This window comes from Eucyclogobius newberryi, unplaced genomic scaffold (genome assembly GCF_026437365.1).
Source record: "Eucyclogobius newberryi isolate DKJ021-1_F unplaced genomic scaffold, fEucNew1.0.hap1 SCAF_7, whole genome shotgun sequence".
In the NCBI taxonomy this organism is placed as follows: domain Eukaryota; kingdom Metazoa; phylum Chordata; class Actinopteri; order Gobiiformes; family Gobiidae; genus Eucyclogobius; species Eucyclogobius newberryi.
In genome coordinates, this window is record NW_027316389.1 from 22,968,115 (window position 1) to 22,983,196 (window position 15,082).

Here is a 15,082-nt window from a genome sequence, read left to right on the forward strand (position 1 = left end):
TGTCCAACAGAAATGAGTTAGAACATGTCTTTAAATGTGTTAGTTGAGGTTTGATTATGTGAAATGTCTGACAAATGAATCACAAAAGTGCTGAAATATCACTCCATTCCAATTTTCCATCTCTTCAAAACAACATGTCCACCTCTACTTGCATGTCATAGGTGAGATGAAAAAAATGTTATTTAGGGTCTTAAAAATGGCTGGCACAAAATAAAGAAGAAAGAAGATGCTCAGCTATTAGCATTTTCGCCCCTGCTCTGACATATACAGTCATTAAGTCTTCATATCACTATTAATCTCACATCGAAATTTGTCTATTAAGAAAAACAACACGTATTATTCAACTCTACGATAAAATACGGATAACCTCTAAATCAATAGACGACTCATGTCCATTAAGAGAAAGTCTTTCATTGCAGTGTGCAGTAATTTAATTAGGAGAAGTGGTGAAATACAGAGCGGGCAGGCTCTGTATTTGGCTCACCTTTTGTGGTAGATGCAGAGGCACGGCAGTCTGGCGATGGTGTCCCCTTGCTGCAGTTCTTCCAAACAGATTACACACTCCCCAGCATCCCTCGCCAACACGTCATCTGTGGAACACACATGATAAACCCATCACAAAACATGTCAGGTACGGAGTGTAAACATGAAAAAGCACACGCAGACGCTATCTTTGAATGAACATCAAGGTCATTACAAGTGATGCACCGATCCAGCTTTTTCAGTTCCAATGCTTATTTCCTGACTAGAGATGTCAAGATTATTCTGTCAACCACAATAGAATCGTAAACAGTAACATTGGATCATGTCAGTTGAATTTATTCTCCCAAAAAGTCTACACACTACAAACTACACACACTTTTTATCTGGCTGTTAATGTAATTTCTTTTTCATTCAGAAAGTTTGATAAGTTTCATAAAGCTAGACGTAAATTAAAATTAACGATTTCACCAACAATTGTGATTTTTTTTTTAACAATATTTGTGAAACTAAATTGTGATATGTTGACACGTGATATGGTGCCTTAAATGTGTACTTTGTAACCTTTCTAGTGGAGGATCTGCTACCTGCTTGTCTCCATGAATAAATATAAACATACATCGATATCATGCGGCACAGAAACTGAAACTAGATATTTCTTTCCTTGAAACTCAATAACTACTGACAACACATATGTTACATCCACATATGTTACTGCAAGTCTCTATAGGACAATATTGTATAAATAAAGGTCAGTCAATTAGACATAGGGTGCGTTCACACATACATTCACCACATCTCAATTGGGACTAACCAGGACTAATCCCCAAACTAGTCCTAATATACCAAAGTATTTGAGGGTTTTGTTTTCTTTTGTATAATGACAGTGTAATGTGTTGGTGCAGAGACGTGGCCCTCAGGAAAATTTAATGTCTATGATGAGTGGGCGGTCCTTGTTGCGGCTTTGGCTGCTGATTAAAGTAACAAAACACAGTGAAGTTTAATCCACACTGAGTCAATTAGAGTCAGCCGCTCACAGCACGTCGCCAATTATAAGCCTGGAGTGTGTCATCTCACTGCTCAGCTCAGTCACACTGCCCCTGCAGAGAGAGGGGCGCCCAGACTCATGCAATCAACGCACAAATCTGTTTTCCTTTGAATAAGGGCTGTGGAGCTTCATAATTCCACCACTACTCACCAATTTGGGGTAGTCTGTAGATAAAATATAAAAAAGTACTGATAATTGTGAAAATGTTAGCAAAATTGAGTCATTTAATTTCAATCTATAGTCCAAAAAATACAACAATTTCACTGTCTGGTAGTGTCAATAATTGTGAGTGATCATTAAATTGGGATGTTTCTTCTCAATAATTCATCCATCAATCTTTTCATTGTCTTCTGCTTTATCCAGAGCCGGGTTGCAGGGGCAGCAATGCTTTGCCCAATACCAACAATGGTCAAGAGACGGATGTGAAGAGGTTGAGGTGGTTGAGGTGGAAAAGGGGAACTGAGAGAAAGGATAAAACAATTCATATCACTTAAAAGATGATTGATTAGAGGCAAAGATAGCAGGGTGTAATTGTCTGACAGGTGCCAAGGGGTAGAAAATAACACTTCAATGTCCAATAACTTCTATTATTGGTTTAATTAGCGTTGATAGTACACACACCCATGCTGAACTCAAGGCATAGCAGACAAAGCTGATGTTTTGGTTTGAGAATAGGTTTAGAGATTGAATAAGGCGCTGTAGACATATGCTCTGACTGCAAATCAGCTTAGATCCAGCACAAACTCCCATAACCCCGCCGCACTATCTCTCTTCTCACCCCATCTGACTTCATTGTTCACTGCATCTCCGTGTCCTCTCTTCACTTCTTTAGGCCTCCATATCACGTCCCTCGTCAGGCCACTTCAGGTGAAACTACAGCTCAGCCGGGATTTACAGACTCCTGTATTGTTCCGTGACATTATTTGACACGGTTTTACATTGTATCAGTGTCAAGTTCAACAACAGACAAGGCATCGAAAATGTTAGTGTTGCCATTATTATGAGGGAAAAACATAATTATATAACCATAATTCTTTATGAAGTAAAGTTACTGTGAAATCAACAGCCAGATAAAACAGCACTTTACATTTACCATCAACTTTTTAGCTTGTATAGCTTAAATAATATTTTTTCTCACAATAATATTTTTTTAGTTCTTAATATACTGTGACCTTAATTATCATGATTATTGATCAGCCAAGATATCCCTCATAGAGACATGTGTGTCAGGGCATATATGTTTTTGATAATGAAAACAAACCATCAATAAATAATGAATAATTTCTAGTAAATTAAGGTGTACTTTTCCAGAAATGTCTAATGTTTAACAAAATTTCCTATCTCTAATCTCATAGTGTGAAGCAGTGTTGATACAGTCAATCATATCAAAGCTTTCATCTTTTATCTTCAAGTGCTCAGTGTCCTGGTTTCTAGGTTACAGAATCGAGAACAATGTGTCGTCTTTAAAAATTGCAAAACATTCTTTTGTTACATGCAAACAGGAATTTCCCAAGGAACCATCCTTGGCCCCATTTTCTTTAGTCTAAATATCAATAATCTCCTTGTTATCTGTCCAGAAGTCAGTTTGCAAATGTATAGTGATGTTGTTCATGTCTCTGGTAAAAACAGAACTGCAGTCAGTGAAAACTTGACACTGTCTGAAACATATTTCTACATGGCTAGAGGAGTTTTAACATAACAAGAAAAGCAAGTAAACCCCCGTGCAATTCATGTGCAATTACTGTCGTGATCACAAGTAATGGTATTTATTTATTTATTTATTTTTATCTTTATTATTTTTCACCTCCATAAGGGATGGAGGGGAAAATAATAAAGATGAAAATAAATAAATAAATACCATTACCTGTGATCACGACAGTAATTGGGTAGTTGGGAAATGAGAGGTTTTGTCTATAGGAGTTTTTGTTTATAAGAGATCTTCTACTGAGAGTGTCTTTCAAACTCCTATAAGTGATCTGTTCTTTTCTTCTGTATCTACCTCTGTATCTACCTGCGTTGCATCTATGAGACAATAAAGGATTATCTTATATCTTATATCTTAACCTCCTTCAAGTTGAAAATATTGAGGAACTCATTGACCAGGTCCCAGAGGAGAAATATTTAAGAATAACTCTAGACTCACAGTTGAATTTCAGAAGTCAAGTTAAGAAAAATTTGTAAAACAATCAGATCAAACATGAATTGTTTCAAGATAATACAAAAATGCTTGAGCCTTGAATGTGCACACATGTTTTTTAAATGATATGATCTTCTCCAATCTGTTTTATGGAGCCACTATCTGGTCTCAGACTCTCTTTCTCTGTCTTATTTTTGTTGTCTTTTTTACGGTATACTTTGAAGACGTATAGCTGCAGCAGGTGGCGGTAAATGCACATTTTAATTTGGCTGCCAACCGCCATTAAAATTAACACACCAACTACAGCAATGACTAGTCAGACTACATTCAAGCCAATCAAAAGCGTTAACATCCTGAATGAAAAAATGATTCCACCACATTTTATTGAAGCTTTCTTTTTTTTTTTTTTTAATCATCAAATTGTATTTATTGTTAAATTGTTTCTAAACTTGTTAATGGTCTGGCTCCAAAGCCTTTGAGCAGCTGTATTTGTAAACTGCAGAACTGTGGTGTGTCCAGAGCCAGAGCTGGAGACTGTGAAGTGCCATTTCATGAAACATGTTTCACTCAAACAGCCTTTTCTGTGGTTCCAATCTGTGGAATATGATCCCTGTCCATTTAACATTTGTGACTAAACTTAGTATCTTCAAAAAAGAAACAAAATCTTGGATGTGCCAGCAGCAGCACTGCACAGCACTGTGATTAATGTGTTTCTAATATATCTTTTCATGTCCATGTTTTTATGTTGTGTAATAATAATAATAATAATAATAATAATAACTTTTATTTATATAGCGCTTTTCAGTGACCCAAAGACGCTGAACATAATAAAAAAGGGGGGGGGGGGTATTTACAGACAGGGGGGGACAACACGTACAATACACATTAATATACAGATAAAATGAACAAGACAGAAGAAGTAGAGAGAAAAAGATGGGGATGTAACAGGGGCTAGAAGTGTAGGCAATGGGGTAGAGGAGGCTAGGGGTAGGGGAGGTCATAGGCTTGGGTGAAGAGGTATGTTTTTAGGCGGGATTTGAATGTTGTGAGTGAGGGAGAGTGGCGGACAGGTTGGGGGAGGGAGTTCCAGAGTCGGGGTGCTGTTCGGGAGAATGCTCTGTCGCCAAAAGTTTTGAGTCGGGATGTTGGTGCAGTCAGGGTGAGAGAGGAGGAGGAGCGGAGAGCTCGGGTGGGGCGGTGGGGGATGAGGAGGTCAGACAGGTAGGGGGGGGCAAGGTGGTGAAGAGCTTTGAAGGTGAGGAGGAGTATTTTAAAGTTTATGCGCTGCTTGATGGGGAGCCAGTGGAGAGAGCGGAGAACGGGAGTGATGTGATCATGGGACCGGGTGTGGATGAGGAGGCGGGCAGCGGAGTTTTGGACCATTTGGAGTCTATGGAGGGAATGGGAGGAGATGCCAGTGAGGAGGGAGTTGCAGTAGTCAAGGCGGGAGGAGATGAAGGCGTGGATGAGGGATTCAGCAGCGGGGAGGGTGAGGCAGTGTCGGATTTTGGCGATGCGGCAGAGGTGGAAGTATGAGGTCTTGACGATGTGGCTGACATGGGGAGTGAAGGAGAGGGTGGGGTCCATGATGACACCGAGATTGCGTACCAGGGTAGAGGGGGTGATGGTCGAGGTGTCGATGCTGAGTGAAAAGGGACCAGTTTTATTGAGAGTGGATTTGGTGCCAATGAGGAGGAGCTCTGTTTTGTCACTGTTCAGTTTGAGGAAGTTGAGAGTGAGCCATGATTTTATTGTAGAGATGCAGGTTTCGATGTGGCTGAGGGGAGGGTTTTGGGTGGATTTGGTGGTGAGGTATATCTGGGTGTCGTCAGCGTAGCAGTGAAAGTCCAGGTTGAGTTGGCGGAGGATGTGACCAAGGGGGAAGATGTAGCAGATGAAGAGGAGGGGGCCGAGGACTGAGCCCTGGGGGACCCCCTGCGTTACTGGGGAGAGGGTGGATGAGTGACCGGAGAGGGAAATGAACTCTTGCCTGTTGGTGAGGTAGGATGTGAGCCAGTCAAGTGCAGAGCCCTCAACACCCAGTTGGCGCAGCCTTTGTAGGAGGATGGAATGGTTTATAGTGTCAAAGGCAGCGCTGAGGTCTAGTAGTAACAGGATGTTGAGGGCCCCGGAGTCTGCAGAGGTGAGGAGATCGTTGAGTACTTTGACCAGGGCTGTTTCAGTGCTGTGAAGTGGGCGGAAGCCAGATTGGAGGGGTTCATAGAGGTTGTTTGACTGGAGGTGGGTGTGAAGTTGGGCGGCGACGATGCGTTCCAGCGTTTTTGAGAGGAACGGCAGGTTGGAGATGGGGCGGTAGTTGGAGAGGTTAGCGGAGTCTAGGGTGGGTTTTTTGAGGATGGGGGTGATGGAGGCCAGTTTGTAGATGGAAGGAACATGGCCGAGGGATAAAGACTGGTTGAAGAGGGTGGTGAGATGGGGGATGAGAGCAGGGAGGCAGGCCTTGGTTAGAGTCGTTGGGAGGGGGTCGAGAGAGCAGGTGGTGGTTTTGGAAGCGGTGATGAGGTCTATGATATGAGAGGAGTTAACAGAGGAGAAGGTGGTGAGGGGAGGGAAGGGTGGGTGGTCAGGGAGAGGGGGGGGGGGGGGCAGGGGGGTGGGTGGTGATGGAGTTAATGGAGACGGCAGTCATGGAGCTGTTGATTTTGGAAATTTTGTCATTGAAGGCAAGGAGGAAAGAGTTGCAGAGGTCAGGGGAGGAGGGTGGAGTGATGTCCGGTGGCTGGAGCAGCTTGTTGACGGTGGAGAACAGGGTGCGAGGGCTCCGGTGGGAGCTGTTGATGAGGGTGGAGAGGTGGGCAGATTTGGCGGCTTGGAGAGCGTCACGGTAGGAGGAGATGTGTAATTTGAAAGCTTCGGCGTGGACGGTGAGGCGGGTTCTAAGAAGAAGTATAAGACTGCTGTGCTGCTGTATCCAACAAATAATTACAATTACAATTGTTCTTTCATCTTGGTAAAGCAGTGTGTCTGACTTGAGTGTAATTTTTGAAGAAATGTTGATTGCAACAGCCTGTGCGCTAGTGTGTGGCCCCAATCTATGTCCTGGGTCATTGCTGTAACGCTAGGCAACATTAAACATGCTAGACCTACCAAAAAAATAACTGTTGCAAAAAGGCTGTGATTTAGTGATTTATACATTTTTACATGTATAGATTTTCAGGATTGTTTGAGGGACACATGTCCTTTTATCTTAACTATCTCCATTATTAGTGATTTTATGTTCAATTGAAACTTCAAAGGAGATATCTTATGCAAAATTCATGTTTTCCTAGAGCTTTTAATCCGGTTCTATCATTGTTCCCTTCTCAAAAACATACCTAGAGTTGTATTCAGAAAGTCCTCACCACTTTGAGCATCATAAACACTGAATTCTGAATTTATCATGTGACATAGGTCGCGCTCCGAGATCTTCTGCACTGTTTTTAAGTCCTAAACTCCTCGCCAGACTCATTCTGAGCATTTTTGTTTTCAAATCACAATCATTATAACGGCATGGCTGCATTAGGAAAGCAGAGGCAAGCTAGGTTTGTTTATCTCACCTATGTAATTCCCTCTGCAGACAGTAGATGGGGTCAAAAGTCTATTCCCGGTGTGGGAGAAGCCAGAGTGGGATGAAGTAACTATATTATTTTTTTCTAAAACGTGAAGTGCCAAATTAAAGGTACTTAAGAGCATGTTTAAAGGTCAATAACAATACAATTAATCCGTAATATTTGTCCTTTAAAGGAAATTAACATTCTGCATTGGACCAGCTCTAGTATTGTGAAGAATGTTTGTGACAGCCAATACAAAAACACAGATTGACTATAGTAACAGAGACAACAGTGACAATGGCTGTTAATTGAGTTTTGGGTAAACTCATCTCACCTGGAGCAGCTCAAAGACTTTGCGCCGTCTCCCCCTGGACGTCCTGCCAGCACACATTTGGCTTCCTGCTCCTCCACATTAATTATGAGTTAGGGGAGTCTGTCTGGCTCGGGCTCACACCACTAAATTCTCTCTGTCTTGTCTGTTCCCTTGTCCTGCACTGACCCACGCTGCAGCTCTGTCGTCCACGGTCCCTTTCTGCCGGTGTCCTTGTATACCACACCCTGATAGTCATCTTACATATTGCATTTTACTTTTATCCAACCTTCACTTCAAAAGACCTTCCCTAAGAAATGGACATGGTTTATACACGGTTTATATTTAGAGTGAGGGACTTGATTTTACCTCACCACGTCCTTGCTTTTGGGGTAATGTTGCTCGAAACAGCTGAAAAGTTTAAACCATTGAAGGTTGAACAATGCAAGCAATTTAACAATAAAGGCAATGATGAAACTTGGCCATGCATGTTGGAGAAGAGTGGTACAATAGGTGACACTGGCCAAATTATACCACAGTTTGTATTGTTTGATGCTGGAATCTTTTTTCAACTTGACATGTGACCTATGTTTCTAACAAGTCCTCATTAACCAAATAAAGCATCTATTTTAATGAGAGCAGTTTAAATTCATGATTAAAACCTTTCCAACTTCTAATAATTTGCTCCAAAATAGAATTGGTTACATGCCACCACCTTTACAAGGCAGGTCCTGCACTGTGACCTGGTCAGCTCTGCTTAAAGCCTGATGCTAGAAGTCTCTATTGTATTGTTCATTGTGTGCGGGCGTAACGGTATTTCTCAGAGAAGCCCAGGTGATTGACAACACACCCCCGAGCATGCTGGGAAATGAGATAAGCTACAGCTAGCAGTTTTATGTACTTCTGTGAAACTCGGAAGCAGAGATGGGCTGAAGGCTGGTGCAGAGATGGAGAAGAGGACAGTGATCTTGTGAGAATGACAGAGCTGGGGGAAACAGGGAGGATTTAGTGGAGTGTGTGTGCTCTGACCCCTCTGCTCAGTGCGCTATCAGACATCAGGCCCTCCATCACTCCACAGCCCTCAGTCTGCAGACATCTCCTGCTCACTGCCCCTCTCTGTCACTCACTGTACTCCCACATGAGCCCCGGCCAACTACCAGCTCACTGCTGAGTTTCAGAGCTGTCACATCCTGCTTGTACACAATGCTTATGAGATGGAGTGTCTTTAGCGGTGAGTCTATTCAAATGTATGCATGTATATATATATGTATATATGTTTAAATGTATGTATGTATGTATGTTACGACCCCACGCTCAAAGGGTTGTAGCATTAGCAGATAGGCAGTAACTAAACAAAACGAGAACACCGCTCACCTGCGTGTGTCCTAGTTTTAAAATAAAACAAGGACACAATACACACAGGAACTAACAGAGCTAACAAAAAATAAAAACAACTACTACAAACAAGAACAGAAAAGAGAGAGGAAACCAGGAAAACCTAAAAATATCAGAAAATTGCAAATGGGAGAATCATGTCATGTATTGGGACAAGTCAAAAATAACTTGAACAGAAGGACAAATGCCGGATGCAGGAAGAATAGAGATCTGGAAATGAGGCACAACAATGAACAGAGACGAAGGAGCATTCATGCTCTCACACGTCTGAGACATGCTTCTCCAGACAGTACCAGGCGCCAGGGGGCATGGCCAGTCTGCCACGTCCAGGAAGATCAGCTGACTCGTCATAGCAGTCACTGCTGAGGAAGGTGACAGATGCTCACCAAAACATCCATCCATTTTCTACCGCTTGTTCACTTTTGGGGTCGCGGGTGACTGGAGCCTATCCCAGTGACTTTGGGCCTTAGGCGGGGTACACCCTGGACAGTGGCCAACTTGTCGCAGGGCCAACACAGAGACACAAACATTACAGACAGTCATTCACTCTCACATTCATTCACTAGGGCCAATTTAGAGTTGTCCAAACACATGCATGTGTTTGGACGGTGGGAGGAGCCAGAGAACCCGAAGAGAACCCACGGTAACACGAGGAGAACATGCAGACTCCACCCAGAGAGATCATGTGATGTTGGTCTGGTCCGGGAATCGAACCCATGATCTCCTTCTTGGGAGGCAAGAGCGATAACCGCCTTTGCCACAGTGCACCAAAACATGCCATCGTCACCAAAACATGTCAAGGTAAAAAAAAATACTTTTGTCTTTAAAAACGAACAAACAAAATAAATGTGAGATACAGAGAACATAATGAATTTCAACAAATGTGATAACTTTTGTGAATTAATATTTAATACCATTTAAAATACAGTAATAGCATCTCTTGCAGCTAAAAACATAAAATAATGCAATGGTGTGATTTTTTCTATTGCTCCAGCACTGCATTTCCAACAGCCCACATGATGGAGATGCTGTATGTATGTGACGAGACACAATTCATACAAGATGAGGCAAGTGACGATTGGGCCCACGAGAACGAAATGAGAGTTTGTTTTTTTACAATTTTACCCTGTGAGATCTTGAGGCATAGGGTCTTGTAACTGCTCTTTCTTTAACAGCATTTCAAATGTTTTAAGATGATAAAGAATATGGCCCTTCTAATGCGAAAGTCATACATGTTATAATCTGTCTTACTATGTCATTACAATGGAAACGCATCACTCAGGAGATAAAGACAGTCATGGACAAGGTGAACATGAGCCTGGAGGAAACTCAAATGTGCACAGTCCTGAGAGGAGAGAGCATCTGTCAGTCACGCTGTTGCTAAGGGCGATGAGGAGGCTGTAAATCACTGGTCTCCAAGTATCGGGACCATTAATAAAACAGGACTATAACAGGAGTGTGCATCAGGAAATAAACATGAGTCCACGAGGTATAGGCCCAAAGCCAGCATGTATATATGGGAATGATTAATGGACATGTTCAGGGGAGGCTCACACAAAATATAAGCTAATTGTTAAACAAAACCAGAGTGTCTTTGCCGAAGAATAAACAATATGTGTGGGTACAATGATATTATTAAGAAAATAAGCAAAAAAAAAATAACAAGACTAATAAAACATGGCATGCCGTGGAGTTATAATTGTATGAAAAGTGTGTTGTAAACCTACTGTACTTCTAGTCATAATCATCACAACAAACAGATGTATTTTTGTTTGTTTTTTGTATTCATTATCATACAGTGTTTTCGATGTCTTGGATGGCTTTGTATCACTTCACTCAACTCTCAATTAAAGGTGCTGATGTGGTTGGGGGAGTAGTACATATAGAAGAGTTACGAGCTGCACAGATCATCAATAGGAGAATAAAAGGCCTTGACACATCGTGGACATTATTACACAGTGTTTTGTGAAAGCCCATAGAGACAGCACAGTCTTCAAGGTTAAAACAGCCTGTTCATTATGTGTATGGTGCAGCACTAAGCGCACCGCGATTCTTAGACGCAACGTCAAAGCTTTGACAAGTGGGACATGCTACTGCAATTTAAAGCCGTTCTACATCATTTATCATAATTTATGGCAGGTAGAAATATAGCACGTCTACAGGACAGCTTTGCTAAAATGACCAGAGTTTGCCCATAGTAATTTACACAGTAATTTTACTTTTTCATCAATCTTAGAGCGCTCATATAGAAAAACCTATTCAATCTGAATACAAGGTTGTTGCACAAACTAACAGCTATAGATCTATAGATTTGTTCTCTATGGATGTGTTCTAACAGCATTTTTCATTATGAGCACCACTAAAGTGACAAAAAACTGTTATTTTATTCATAAAGAAGCTAAAAAATGTTTATCCAACAATAATTTAAGTGATACAGTCAATGACAATGTATACCACAATAAATAACTGTATCATATGGGCCATAGAAGGATGTCTGATTTAAACTATAAGGAATAAACTGCCACTTTTTTGCCAAATTTTAGATCCTACATATGTTGTTTACTGTATGAGGTAACTTTGGGTTTTAGTCATTGAACTATTAGACATGCTAGCTTCCCTTTAAGGCAACAATAATTTTCTGGAGGTGGAAAGTCACCTGCATGGTAATACTTTCTCCATGGTGATACTAGATACTCTGACCTCACACGCTCACTTCTGGTCTCCCTGCTTGCACACCACTCCCAGGTAATATTTGAATTCAGATTTTATGTCCAAGCTTCAGTATTTGTAGCGCTGATCTTATCTGTTGGTTTAGACCTTGCTACCAGGGGCCCACGCTGTTGCCGTGACACTCTCTCTGTGTACAGCCTGCCACGCTGGCTTTTGGGCGTGTTACTGTCTGTCCAAGCCTCCGCTGTATATGTCCAGCTACAACTACTACTGAATATACCCCGGTCCGATCATCTGATGGGTCATTTCTGAATCTTGTGAATTAAATTAACTGTTGATTAAACCAACTCCTAATAGTGAACTGTGAACTGGTACTTTTGCCTAATTTATACTATCTATGATGTCCAACCAAAAACTAATTTATGAGCAATGTATACATGAATTATGTTCTTTTGCTACCTTTTGAATCAAGCTTCTGTTTATCAATAGTTTTAACAGTTTTATTAGACACCACTGCAAACACGACCTAAGCTAAACGAACCTCGGAATACCACCCATAGAGTAGGAAAGTCAAGTACAAGTCAGGTTTGTGGAGATGCAAGCCCGCTCAGTGCTCAGTGCGGAAGGATGTGTGTTTTTCTTATGTAATAAAGAAATATAAAAAAATAATATTTCAGTAAATTTTTCGGCAAAGGGTTATGTTTAGGGCATGTAGGGATTTTGCCTGTGGATCAACTTCACCCAAGGTCACTGCAAAGGCCCTGAATATTTCACAAACATATGAGTTGTTTATGTGTGGAACCTGATCAACAGGCTGGAAGACAGAAGAGTGAATCTGCTCCATAAGGGCACTCACTGAATGGGTGCAAAGTTAGTAAGTGCACTGCTAAAGGATTGTATAAATGCCCACGAAAGTCATTATTATGTTATTTGTTTGAAGTAGTCTATTTGTGCTAACAGTCTTGAATTGGCTATATTTGTCAACTTTTAAAGCAAAATGGGCCATTTCCAACAACAGAGCCATTACCTCAAACACAAGACAATTTTCTACCACAAAACCTACTGCTGCAAGGAAAATGGATCAAAATAAAAAATGAATTCCTTTTATCTGAATGCAATTACATGAGTATTGAGCACCAAAATTTGAACCGGAAGAGATTCTATCTAATGTTGTGTTTTAAAGCGTCTTACCATTGTAGGAGAGGCGGGGCTTGCTTAGACACATAATGAAATGAACCTCCATTTCATTGGACGCCACAGACTTGGAGCAGACAGGACACTTGAATCCTGAAACACATACATATCATTCAAATTAGAATTGAATACATAAAAACATTCAGCAAAATAACCTGTTTTGTGCACAAAGGACCAGCATTTAGCGTGGTTTGCTTGATGATATCAAAACTGTGATTGGATTAGATTTGTTAATTTGATAGGGGACAGTGCAAGTGCAATTAATAAATATGAGTGAAAAAAAGTTAGACATGACAAATAATGTATGACCATCTACAGATAAAGCTAAAAGTTCATAACATGTGCTATAAACCAATAATACAGAACATTTATCTTAACTTGTTTAGAATGCATCGCAGTAGTAAATATGCCCTTGAGAAAATAAAATGTATAGAAAGTTGGCACAAATGTTGCACACTGTATATCTTGTACAGTAAAAACAAAACATTACAATACTGTGTGGGAGGAGGAACTGTAGAATCTTCACAAATTACATGGTTATGCACATGTTTTATGGTGTCTCATTTCTAAAGACTGTGTTTGCAAAGAGAAACTGTTTCCTTTAATGATCACATTAAAGTTTATTGAGGAATACACAAGCCATTTCTTTGTACCATCAAACAAGCAAAGGAATAATCCAATGAACCGCTGGGCCACATGAGAAGAATTAACTCGCAGCTCAAAAGAGAAGCACTGAACGTTCTTTTGAAATAGCACAGTTTAAACACAGTTGGGTTAATTTTCTGTAACAAGTGGCAGGACTGACATTTTTGTATTGGACAGTTAGCCGACCTCGACACATTGCTTATACCAGGGGTGGGCAATTATTTTCCTCCGAGGGCCATATTCGAATCCAGGCAAGTAGCGGAGGGCCGGCCCACGATCATTGGTGTGAAAAAAAAAAAATTATATATATATATATATATATATATATATATATATATATATATATATATATATATATATATATATATATATATATATATATATATATATATATATATATATATATATATATATATATATATATATATAAAAATATATATAAAGGCATGTGCGCGCGCCTATGCAGAAGTGCCACACACACCGTTTTTTCCGTGTTTACGTCTTAAAACTGCTTCTACAGACGTCTGTGACAAAAGGTACGTCCAAAACGACTCAAATGAGCTGCTCAACTGTTTGCTGCTTTATTCATGTTGAAAGCGGCTGATTTCGTATCAATCCGAGCCGAGACATGTGATCTGTCAAACCCGTGCTACGTTACCATGACAACAAACACGCAGTTTTTTTAGTTTATTACTTGCATAAGGCTAACGCTAAGCATTAAGTATCTCTTAACTTCTAACTTATCATTAACAAAAGTGGAAATAAAGTGTGTTTACTTAATTGATTCAGTTGTAAATGTGTATTTAAAATATGTATCCATACAGTCAATGTTAAAAATGTCTATTTTGGACATTCAAAAATGTCAAATGTCAAAAAAATGTCAAATAGCCCCCCCCTATAATTTGTACCACCAGCCGCCACTGACTTTAACTACAATTTAATGAATCACTCACTGCACTGTTCAGTTTCTGCACCAAATCTGTAAATTTAACTGTACATTTTGTGTACATTGTAAGCCTATTTCTATTTTTTTCTTATAGTAAATTTTAATTGTTTTTCTTCAATGCATGCCCTTTTTAATTCTATATATCTTGTTTTTATTATTGTTCATCGTTGTATGTTGCACCAAATCACCAAAGCAAGTTCCTACGTTTGTGAATTTTGTTCATTGCCAATGGCAAAAAACTTTTTCTGATTCTGATTCTGAAGACTTGAATTAGTTTGCTTAAAATACACATCATTCACTTCCTTTTGAAACATCCCTAATATGACACACTGCCGACAATTAGTCCTTCTACCTATGTTAGGGTGAAAAGACATCCCTATTTTCCTGGGAGTCAGTTTTCAGCCATGTGTCCCATGTGTCCCAACAGATGTATCCAAAACCACTGATTTGTCCCAGTTTTGTACCAGACATGTCCCAGTTCTCCCAGTTTTTGACCACCAACAGTAACAAAGGGAATACATTGATGATTCCTAAACCAAAACAGAAAAAATCTGGTTTAGAATAACCAGAACACAAGAATATACTAACTTTCACAGATAGAAGTCTCTCAGATTATATACTGACTCACAAGTGAGCTGTGAAAGAGGTGTGAATGAGCCATGATGAATCGACCGAGTGGATAAAAATGTACTTAATTACCAACACT

The 15,082-nt window shown here is 40.2% G+C and overlaps 1 protein-coding gene across 1 annotated transcript in view; it reads right to left on the bottom strand.

The window, feature by feature from the left end:
- The window catches only part of znrf1 (zinc and ring finger 1), a 31,942-nt gene that overhangs the window by 841 nt on the left and 16,019 nt on the right, over positions 1 to 15,082 (bottom strand). Inside the window, exons 2-3 of the mRNA XM_072435742.1 lie at positions 12,783 to 12,878; positions 485 to 590 (exon numbers count right to left, since the gene is read on the bottom strand). Of these exons, the coding sequence (XP_072291843.1) occupies positions 485 to 590; positions 12,783 to 12,878 (202 nt within the window). The remainder of the gene's footprint in view (positions 1 to 484; positions 591 to 12,782; positions 12,879 to 15,082) is intronic.